Source organism: Echinops telfairi, unplaced genomic scaffold, assembly GCF_000313985.2.
Source record: "Echinops telfairi isolate 266 unplaced genomic scaffold, ASM31398v2 ScPeMD7_3533;HRSCAF=4204_0, whole genome shotgun sequence".
NCBI lineage: Eukaryota > Metazoa > Chordata > Mammalia > Afrosoricida > Tenrecidae > Echinops > Echinops telfairi.
This window is the reverse complement of record NW_022107431.1, coordinates 41,004,048-41,015,962: the sequence shown is the minus strand read 5'-3', so window position 1 is coordinate 41,015,962 and position 11,915 is coordinate 41,004,048. Positions and strand designations below refer to the sequence as shown.

Below are 11,915 nucleotides of genomic sequence, written 5' to 3'. Positions count from 1 at the left end.
TGTATAACATTTTCTTTGTGACTGTATTGTGCCAATTGACCTTGGTTTATCCTGAGACTATGGTCCTGAGCACCTTATTCCCTCAAGAGGTTTGGCTGTAGTTAGGAAGTTTTCATAATGCGGTTGTGTTCTTTTTGGTCATTTGTAATGGAGTGTATTTGAACCTCTTTCTTCCTGCTTCATTTGCCCGAGAAGCTATAATATGGATCCTCTCTGGTTAGAAGATTTTTGCCCTTTATAATCCCTTTACTTCTGCTTTTAGACCTTACTGCAGTTGATTCTGCTTTCTTTGAAGAGCTGATAGATCTTTTCCCATTCATCTACTTTTAGCATTTCCATTCTTTTACTTTCGGCATTTAAATATCTTTACGCTTAAGTGGGTTTCTTATAAACAGCATAGGAAATATTTGTCTTTATTAAGCTGAAAAATGTATTGTTTTAGTCTAGGATCCAAGTTAGGATGCCTAGGAAGTTTGCTTTTGTGTGTACTGGCATCATATAGGTTTATTTATTTCACTTTACTTTCACACCCTTGAAGGGCTTGACCCCAGGCTTAGCTTCCCCACTTTACTGGTAGACAAAGGTGCAGTGTCTCCACTGAAGTGTGTTATGGGCATCTGCCTTCAGAGTCTGGTCTGTCTTTCCTGACTGCTCACAGCTCCAGTCCAGCCATTCAACTCTTATACACAGACCACACTAGTTGGGGTGATGATGAGCAGGTTGCTTTAGATATTTTCAAACCCTTTTGTGGTTAAGACCTCTTCAAGGAATGTTCCTGATGCAGCATATAGTTAGTTCTTCAGTGGCAGAGTCCCTGAGAGCAGCACCTCATCAGCCGTAAAGCCAGATGGGGAAGTATCTTAAGAACCCTGGTGGTGTGGCTCACAGTGGTTACTAGTTGGGCTGCTAACCACAAGGTCAGCAGTTCCAAACCACCAGCTGCTCTACGGGTGAAATACAGGGCTTTCTCCTCTGGTAAAGAGTTACAGTCTTGGAAACTCATAAGGACAGTTATACTTTGCCCAATAGTGTCCTTATGGGTCAGTATCGAGTGAGTCTGCATGGCAGTGAGTTTGGTTTGGGAAGGATCTTGTTTTCCTCATTTTATTTATGCACAGTGCTTATCAGCGCTCAATAGACTGTATATTTGCTTATTGTCTTTGTTGTCACTGCAAAGTGGGGTCCATGAGGGCCAGGATTTTTCCTGGTTCACTGCCTGATACTTAGTATGTGTTTAGTAAATATTTGTTGGATATCTATCTATAGAGAGTGGAAGGAGCATTGCAAAATATTGGTGCTGTTTTAAACGCTTACATTGAAATGCTCTTATATTTTCCCCTTTTGACCACTGTCACAAGTTAGGGCCCCTTGCCCTTTCCTTGGACTATTGTGGGCTGTTTCTAACTGGCTTCTCCACCTCTGCTTTGTGGGATATCCATCCTTTCTAATCCATCTCTCACACTGCTACCAGAGTTTCTTCCTGAATATAGATCTGATTACATCATTGTCCTGTCTTGGCTTTGCTATAAAATAAAGCCTAGTCTCCTTAATGTGCCCTTTTATTCTCAATATCTTTCTCCAGTTTTATGTCCAGACTGAGTATCGTCTGCATTGGTCACTTCAGAATTCATATTAGGCTCTTCTAGTACACCCACTGTGTAATTTTAGATTTACTATGCCATTATTGATGTGGTTGCTTAAACATTTCCTCCTGTTCATGCTTATTATGACCTTAGTTATCCTTAAAGCCGTCCAAAGACCTTGCCCTCTTAAACAGTATCCTGATGTTCACATTTCTTACTGGTATTTTATTTGCCACTTTGGAAGTTTTCATAATTTGCCTTGTATTCTAAAAAGCTATCTGCTTTTCTAACTAAATTTCAAGCCCCTGGAAGTGAAGAACTTCATGTTTTATTTCTCTTTGTTTCTGAACATCTCCAGCACCATGGGTTATATACATAGGTGGATCTTTGATAAGTAGCTGTCCTGCTAGACTGTTGAAGACTCGGTTCTTGTCATTCTGTAACAGTGAGCTAATTCTGCCCTCATTTATGACACTCTGAGGACAGTAACGTTCGTGTTCCTTGGGGACTATTCCTGTCCCCGCTCCCCTGACTCTGATGGCTCTGGCATCTCACTCAAACTCGTTTTTCTTATCTCCCTCGCTCAGTTATCCCCCATCCCAAACCGGTGCTGCTCAGAACTTTCCCATTACCAGAAAAGGCATCATCACGCTGTTAGTCATATTGGCTCAAAACCTTGGTGAAATTTTTATCTCCCTTTTTCTTAATCTTCTAGTTTCAACCAACTAGACCCTATTAACTTACTTTAAAGCAGCGGTTCTCAACCTGTGGTTCGCAACCCATTTGGGGGTCGAATAACCCTTTCACAGAGGTTGCTAGATTCTTAACTGTAGCAAAATTATAGTTATGAAGTAACAATGAAAATAATTTTATGGTTGGGGGGGGTCACCCCAACATGAGTACTGTATTAAAGGGTTGCAGCATTAGGAAGGTTGAGAACCACTGGTCTAGACTCATCCTACCACTCCAGCATGAGCCGTCTCATTTCTGTCAAGTCAAACTTCTTTCTGTCTCCTAAGCATACCATATTCACAGCCTTTTCCACCTCTTGTAGTGCCCTTCTACTCTACAATGCTAATTCTTGTTCATTTTTTAGAACCTGGCTGATGGAGAACCCCATAGCTTTCCTCCCCCATGAACATACAAGGGGTTACCCCCTACCCTTTGAATTTTTTTCAAAGCTATGTATTTAAATTTTGTTTCAAAACCTTATCACCTTCAAAGTACTCTCCATTACACTTAATATATTTTGTCAAATCTGCAATTCCATTCTTGGAAACATTTTTATTTTTTTAATTAATTTATTTATATTTAATCATTTTATTAGGGACTCATACAACTCTTATCACAATCCATACATACATCAATTATGTAAAGCACATTTGTACATTCATTTCCCTTGGAAACATTTTTCAAACTCACTTGTTTGGATGGCTGACAGCACCTCCCTTGTTTTGTTTTTTTACCTCTTCTACATCGTCAAATCACTGTCCTTTCAAGACCCTCTTCATTCCCAGAAATAGAAAGAAGTCACATGGAGTGAGGTCAGGTGAGTAAGGTTTGTGGGGCAAGAGAGGCATGCTGAGTTTTGCCCCAAACTGGCACACTGAGATGGCTGTGTGAACAAGTGCATTGTCATGGTGGCAAAACCAGCCATCCAACTGCCACAAATCAGGCCTTTTTTTGTCGCACACTTTTAGGCAATCCTTTCAGAACTTCTAAATATAAAGCTTGATTAACAGTCTGACCTGGTGGAACGAACTCTGATGCATTACAGGTCTACATTTTTGCCCATCTGGAACAAGGTTTGCCATCAGTCGACATTTCACCTTTTTTGAAATGAGAAAACCATTTGTACACTTGAGTTTTTCCCATAGCACCGTCCTTGTAAGCTGTGTTTAACATCACAATAGTTTCTGCAGCATTTGCCTGAGCAGGAATCAAAATTTCCTAGCTTCACACTTTTCTCTTAAATCAGCTATCACAAAAAAATTCACTGTGACCAGAGAGAACCTTCCCAGGCGATGCCACTGGGTGCACTAACTGAGAGCAGGTTGCTCTGATGCTCATCTAGTGGGAAAAATGCATACCACGAATGCTTCAACCTGCAGAGCCCCCGTCCCCTTTTTTGGGGGTGGTGGTGGTGTCCCTTCATATATTCCTTAGCAAAGATATCTCTGGTTTCACTTCCACTATTTGGGGTGGGGTTGCAGGGTATGATGATATCTTAAAGCAATCCGTTTTAACCTCTTCAACTAAAACTGGAGTCCTGTTTATAAGAACTCCTATAGAGCGCTAGGAACTAACATGACACAGAACTTCTGATTTTTTATTTCTGCTAACATAGTTAGCATCTGGAAGTTAGGGACTTTGTTAACTTTTGTCTTTCCTCATAGTGCTTAATATGGTTCTTTGTCCCTGGACAAACACCTGAAAATAGATTCACTAAATGAATAAGTAAGTCCCATAAGTTAAAAACACATAAACTTTGTCTCCAGACAGTTTACGAAGGAGATTTACTTGCCCTAAACAAATAAACAAAGTCCATTCCCGTCGTCTAGATGTCTGCAAATGAGGGTGACGTAAGAGATGGCAAATACAGTTATAGCGCACTCGTTTTCTCTGTGTAGTTCAGGAGTCCTTGTGGTTTTTAGTTTTCTACTTCTTGAAAATCTAGTTTCAGTTTCTCACTTTTGCATGTACTATAACTGCAAAGATGCATGAATTCTAATGGAGTCTGTTGACTGTTGACCACGTTTTCCTATAGTTGTTAAAAAACCTTTAGAAAGGAATATTCCAGTTGCTTCACTTAAATGAAGGTAATTATGTTATGGATTTGAAGTTTCAATATAAAATTGAAAATTTTTGTGGTGGTTTGAAATATGATATAAAACTCTCAGTGTTATATTAAAATTTCCAATACTTTGTCATGGGCAGTTAGCAGACAGTTTATAATTTATTGGACCTTTTTTTTTTTTTTTTTTGAAAATGTTGTTTTTTTCCATGTGGAATGATTAAAATTACTTAATGATTTTGTATTTATTTGTATGATATAATTTTGAAAATAAGGTCTATTTCCATCACAATGATGTTTCTATAAAGTTAGTATTAATTTCAAATATGGCAAGTGTTTTAACTGTGTAGGAGGATGCTTAAACATTTGCTTATAGTTTTGATGAAAATACAGAATGATTTCCATATTGTAAGAACTTTTACCTCCCTTTTAGAGCATGTCAAAAAATAAATAAATAAACATAGTAATTTGAGTGCTCTGTTTTTATTTATAGAAACCAGCAAATATCCTAGTAATGGGAGAAGGTCCTGAGAGGGGGAGAGTCAAAATAGGTAGGTAATCATGCCTAACATAATTTATTAAGAAACTGAAGTGACTGCAAAAATGGTTTTTCTTTTTGATTCTCTTATTTAGGTAGGTGGTTTTAAACTTACTTCCTCATAGTAGTTTTAGAAAAGAGGTTGGGAAATGTAGATAATTTATTACCTCCAGAGTTAGTCCCAAAATAAGATTCTATGATTCATCACTGGGATTTGATACCCATTTGATACCCAGTGCCATGCAATGCCTCAAGCATGTGTTACACTATTAACTGTTGCACTACAAGGTCACCCCAGGCGTATTCTCTTCAATCTTACACTTGCCTCAGCTTTTACCACATGTTCTCTTCCTGAGGACAATAGCCACCCAACAACCCCCCACCCACCCACCAATATGCCCTCATGGGCACCCCTCCTCCCTGCCCTCCAGGCCTGCCTGCAGTTGGTGGCCAGGAACCAACATCTCTTTTCTAAATGAATGTATGTGTTCACAGCTTTCTTACTGGTCTACTCTAGTTTGAAACACTGGCAAGAGACTTATCTGTATGCTAGTGGTTTTTGCAACCTTGAACATTCAAAAAGAAATCAGTATCATTTATGCCTTTAATAGTTTTGGGGGTAGGAAGTCAGTTAATAAATGCTATTTCTAATTTCTCTTAATAGAAATTATATTTATTGAATGGGTCAATGTTTTTAAAAAGAATTTAAAAATAAATTTTATTTTGCCAGCCTGCTTTCTTTGCTATTAAAGAGAGTGTCATGCTGTGGTGATATGTACTGATTTATTCTATCACACCTCAACCAAACTTGCCCTGTTCCTTAGTTTTCAGCTTCTTCATTTGATTCCCTAAGCCGAGTCCCTGAAGAAGCAGTTCTAAACGTGCAGGGAGGCGGGGTGGTAGTGGAGGTGGTGCTGGTGCTGGTGTGTGTATGCATGCCTGGACTGATCCAGGGAGGCTGCAAAAACACATGCCTACACTTTCTTCTGAATTCTAGGCTGTAGAACAAAAGCTCTTCCTTGCTAAAGGGACCCTGAGTAGTTTTTCCCCCTCACCCCCCTGAAAAGAGAGCTGTAGACCAAATAAGTTGGGAACTTATGTTCTAAACCAAATTCCCTTTCTTTACACCTCTCCTGAGTATTCTGAGACTGGGATTCAGAGTCATTAAAACATGTGTTGATGGTAACGAAGTACACCAGGTAGCTGTTTCCTTCTCTGGTCTCTTCTTTTCCTCTTTCTGCCCCTCCCACTCATACTCCTCACTTCTTCTCATAGATATGTGAGAATGAGTGGTTTTGTGTGCATGCTTCTTTTTATTCCTCTCTCATACGCTTAGAACTAGAGGCATTTCTTGACTACCTCCTTTTGTACGATGAGGTAGAGAGCTAGCAGATGGTCCTCCTCACTCCGTCTGACCCCATAAAGAAGACTGTAAAAGAAACCGCATATGCCAAGTGCCATATATGTTTCATACATTGCCTCGTTTATTTTATACAGCCACCCTCTATGGTGGCTATTATAGATAAGGTACTCCGGATTTAGAGTGGCAGTAACTTGGTTGGCCTTTCAAAGCTCGGACTTGAATTTGAAGGTCAGAGTGTCTTTCCATTGCACCTTGCTGCCAGGTAGTACTAATGCCATCTGCTGTGACCTCACTGACCTCCATGTTCCTTCAGCACCCCCATGCCTTTGGAACAGTCTCAGAGAGTGACTCTGTTTTCCCCAAGCCCTGTCTACTAGTACTTGATTTATTTTCCATATTCCCTCCCTGTGTGTACTTCGGTCCTTCAGATCACCGTGTGCTCCCCACCTCAGGTTTCTCTTCTTCACCTTTACCAAGTCACGGTCTCTTCTCAACCTAAGCACAAATCTTATATCTGTCTTGTCATCCTCAGCCTTTTCCTGTGTCTTGTTTTCCTTCTTGCTTCTTTCCTTCTGGAACACATGGTGCTCACTCGTTGGCTCCTCTTTCTCTGATGTGCTATAATCGGGCCTCTCATTCCATCCTTGGGTAGAAACTACTCTCTAAAGGGCACTGTGACCACCGTTCCACCAAAGCAAATGGCCTGTATTTAGTTGCCAGTCTCCTTTACTTTCTTGAGCAGTTTGTTCTTCTGCCCAACTTGGTTTTGAGCCTTAATGGTCTTCTCCTTCGGACTACATGACAGCACACATTCTATTTTTCTATCTACTGTTCTTGCTGTTACCTCAGCATTCTGTTAATTAGTGCCCCTCCCTCTTCTTCAACACCCTAGGTGTTCACACTTGACACATGGTCTCCTTTTACTTAGACTTCTCCAGGGAATTCATAAATCTTTATGATCTCAACATTGTATAGTCTGTGTACATGGTTCTGAGACAGGCTCTCCATTTCTCTTCTCTTGCCCTACCTGAATGAAGCCTTCATAGACCTTTTGGAGGTCTTGCTGTCGCCTTGTGCTCCATTGTCTCCAAACAAATTATCGTCATCTCCCACTCGCCTGTGTTTATACCGTCATCTCATTCATACGTAATACCTTCTCCTTTCTATTCCCAAATCTCTCTCTATCCCCTCTAGATAAATTCCTTACTTTAGCTAAGCCAAGTCACTTGCCTTGCTCTTAAGAGTTTTAGGTTTGCTATTCCAAGATTAGAGATAAAAACCAAGGTTAAAAGTAAACAATGATTAATAAGTAGACGTCTAGCAAAGAATCGATTAAATGGTTGACAGTTTTTATTTTAAGAGCACATTATCTTTTAAGAACTAATAACACTAATGCCCATTCTTGGCATTTTAACATAGTTTTTTTAGAGAAAAAAGGAAAAGCATAGTTGAGTAGAAAATATGAGAGGACTTCAAATAGTTTATGGAAAAATGAGATTAAAACATAATGTCATTTCCTCATGAACTTCTCAAAGCCACCTTACGCACTGTGCCCTTCCTGCACCTGAGCCTTCCCCTGCCTAGCAGCCTTCCTCCCTGGCCTTACAAAAATGTCTATTGCCTTTTACTTAGTATTCAAAATGATTGATCTTGCATCATCCAATTCATGTTCCACTTTCAACTTAGTTCACGTTCTCAGATGTTCAGTAAGTATTGTCCAAATTAAACCATGTCAGAGACAGAGACCCTTCTCTTAAATAATGTAGAATCTCGTAGAAACTAGTAGAAATGTTTTTTTTAAAAACTTTTCATGTATTTTGCCATCTTGCCTTGTAAATTTTCTAGTGGTAGACCTTGCCTTTTGCCTCTTTCTCTTCATCTGATAACTTAATAATTACAACCTGAAAGAGTCCTGGTGGCATAGTATAACAACAACAAAAAAGGTCAATGGTTCAAAACCACCAGTGATTCCATCAGAGAAAGCCAGCTCTGTAAAAATTTACAGAGGTGGAAGCCCAATGGTGCAGTTCTCCTCTGCCCTGAAGAGTTGCTGTGAGTCGGTAATTATCACTCATGCTAGAACAGTAATACCATTGTCCATTGAATGCAACTGCTTCACCCATCTACATGTTTGTGGAAAGATAGGTTACTTAAAGTGGTATGTCAGTAAATGTTCATATTTAATATTAGGGAAGCAACTGTTAATAATGTGTAGGTGAGTTACTTTTGGCATGCATTAGTAATTATTTTTTTAATGGTTTAATATTCATTTAAAGTTATACAACAAATAAATGTTCTGAAGAATATTTATTGCTTCTTGCTGCCATTGATTTCATTTGACTGTGAATAAGTGGGGCTTAGAGCAAACTAAGCAAGTAGAAAATAAGGACAGAAATATGGCCTTTAGATATCATTTTAAAAATGCTTTTCAGTGGACAAAACAGCATTCTGCTTGTGCTTTGTGTCAACAACAATCAGCATCTATTAAAGGTACCTGGCAGTGCTTTGAAGTAAGTGCAGCCTGGTGGAATGATCTTGACTATCCTGGTTTACTATCCAGACATTCAGTTAAGAAAGAAAAATCTGAATTACATGCCAATAAAACTGATGAGACAGGGAGAGAGAGAAAGAAAGAAGAAAAAGAGCGAGCTTTTGCACATGTATTTTGGACAACTTTATATTTTAAGGCCAGAGTTTTTCAAAGCCTTCTCAGAAAGTCTTGAAGATTACTCAAACTCTCATGAAACAAAATCACGGTAAGTTAAAATGTTAGTGTGTGTGCTATCGTAACGTATTAATATAAAAATAAATGTTACTCTTTAGTTGAAACTGCTACATGTTGTCAATGCATTTTATAACACAGCCCCTTGGGGCCCTTCATATAATCAAAATGAACTGTGTATATTGTGTATTTCAGATGATGGAGATTCATCATTCCTGTGACACTTTGCCTTTGTCACTTGCAATTATTATGTGTGTAGTTTATGAAATATCAGATCTGGGGTTTAGACGAGTTCCTAAATTACAGATTTAAAAACTTTAAATATTGGCATGTCTTATGACCATGGGTAAGTCACTTAATTCCCTTAGGCCTTAAAATTGTCTAGCTAAGAAATGGGGAGCAAAATACTTAAAACGGTTCTTATGAGGAAAGATACGATGTATGAGAAAACTTTGTATAAGGTATTTCTTACTGTAATAGTGAAGGTATTTCTTTCTAATATTTAAATCTATTAGCTTTGGTGTTAAATGCTAAGCTGAGTAAACTCTCTCTTATGTTTTCAGTACCTACTGAAGCATGTATTACCAGCAATGCTGTGTTGGTAAATGTTCAACAATTGACCCTTAGGTGAAAAAACAAGCAACCCTAGCTTTTGCTTGTTCCCGTCATGTCCACACTCTGCATTGCCGTTTTTCAAGGCACCAGCTTGAATGCAGATGCTCACCACTGGTTCTCATTAGCCTGTGGGAGCTGGCCCAGTGCACGTGGAACTAGATACAGCCCGGTTTTAGGTGTGTAGTATACAGCAGCGGTTCTCAACCTGTGGGTCGAGACCCCTTTGGGGGTTGAAAGACCCTTTCACAGGGGTCACCTAAGACCATCGGAAAACACATTACCGAGGTTGGGGGTCCCCATAACATGAGGAACTGTATTAAAGGGTCTGGGCGTTAGGAAGGTTGAGAACCACTGGTTTACAGGGTTGAAGCCCTGGTGGCTTAGTGGGTTACATGTTGAACTGCTAGCCACAGGTCAGTTGTTTGAAACCATCAGGTGCTCCTTGGGAGAAAGATGAGGCTTTCCACGTCTGTAAAGAGTTGCTTTAATGTCTCGGGAGCCCTCAGGGGCATTTGTACGCTGTTGTTTTATGGTGTCGCGGGATTCGGAATCATCGACTCGATGGCAGCACGTTTGGTTTTGGAGTTTGAGGCAAAGAGGAGTCATAATAAATCACGGAAGCTTTAGATTTTAAAGATATTTAAGAATAAACATATTTTTTAAAAGAAAAGAATATTTTGTTAACTGTCAATGAAATCCAGGAATCTGAAGCCAGCCCTGCATTCTAATTCTAACTCTGTTCTCACAAGACATGAGGTAAGTCAGAGTATAAACTTCAGAGGGGGGTACTAACGGTCAATGAAGTAATTCCCGTCTGGGGTCAGGTGCAGACCACCGGTTAAACAGAAGGGAGGAAAGGAGCTCCCTTTTGAGGCTAGCAGCCGTTGTTGCCAATCTTACACGGCTCTGATAGCACGTCGAGCTGACTTTTGTATTTGTTTTGTATTTTAGCTGACATGGGTTTTGCCAGATTATTCAATTCGCCTCTGAAGCCGCTAGCAGATTTGGATCCAGTAGTGGTGACATTTTGGTATCGGGCTCCAGAACTTTTGCTAGGTGCCAGGCACTATACAAAAGCCATTGGTGAGTAAGTCCAAAATGATTTATTATCTTGGCATTGTACTATAATAAGTACCAGATGATATAATAATAAAGTTACGTGGTTAAAAAAAAGACTTTATGGCTCTTTGGAAAAGTCCTATTTTCTCCTGCATTTCTAGAGTTTACATTCTGGAAGCTTTGGACTTTGAACTCTCTTGGAGAATGTGGTTCTTGTAAGAGAAGAAAGCCACTTCTTTTCGATAATAGAAGTGTCTGATCCTCTTGGATTAACTATGGAAACAGTAACATGCAAATGTTATTCTGTGTTCATCTAGCTGTTGGTGAAAGAGCTGGGGAAAGAGAATTAGACTTGTTTTCTTTACAAACTGACAAAGGAGTCTAGTGCAGTGTGTTGGAGAGTCAGTCCCTGCTGTGTGGGGAAAGCCATTCAGCCACATCCTTTCCTAAACAAGCAACACCATGGCTGCTCTTCCTCTCTCGCCGTGGCATTTGTCAGGACTGCTCTTTCTCCCCATTAAGGTGTGAAACAGATGCAGTCTGGTATTGTGGCAGTGCTCAGGATTTCTATCTAACTCAATTTTTAAAACTGAGAAAACCTGTTCTAACCACACTCTCAGTAGGGGCTGTCGGGTAAGTGCTGACTGCTAGCTGCAAGTCGGTTTGTAGCCCCCCCGTCACTCCTAGGGAGAAAGATAAGGCTGTCTGCTTGCGTAGAGCCATACAACCCTGGAAACCATGTAAAGAGACACTCTTTGAGCCTTCCTCAAGCCCAGATAGATAGATATATTTTTCCCCCAGATATTTTTTAACCCTTTAACAACCCAATCATTTTTCACTTTGAATGCTTTGTTGAGACCATGTTGTTAATGAAAGGTATGCTGAATCAAGAAGCATTTCTGAAATTTTGATGTGGAATATTGATTTGGATGCATATTGTGTGGGATACATAGTCTCCCTGAATGCTGCATAATCTTCTATTGACATCATCTGACATCACCTGATCCACTGACAGGTACCTACAATTTAGAGCACCCGAAAATCCCATATTCATGGGAACATGGAACAATTGGGAGAAAGGCAATTTCAGACAACACACAGTCAACTGAAAATATATAAGATTTTTCTGCCAGTTAAAAAGGCCAAAAGAGGTGGAACATTGCTGACCTTCTGCTATGATTCCAGCCCTGAGCCGGACGGCCCAGTGCCCCATGGTCTCATCTCGGGACCTCAAGTCTTGC

At 39.8% G+C, this 11,915-nt stretch overlaps 1 protein-coding gene across 2 annotated transcripts in view; it reads left to right on the top strand.

The window, feature by feature from the left end:
- CDK19 (cyclin dependent kinase 19) overlaps nt 1-11,915 on the top strand; it is a 166,426-nt gene that overhangs the window by 123,680 nt on the left and 30,831 nt on the right. For both annotated transcript variants that reach the window (XM_045294603.1, XM_004702183.2), the window contains 2 exons: nt 4,871-4,928; nt 10,567-10,698. In XM_045294603.1, the coding sequence (XP_045150538.1) occupies nt 4,871-4,928; nt 10,567-10,698 (190 nt within the window). The remainder of the gene's footprint in view (nt 1-4,870; nt 4,929-10,566; nt 10,699-11,915) is intronic.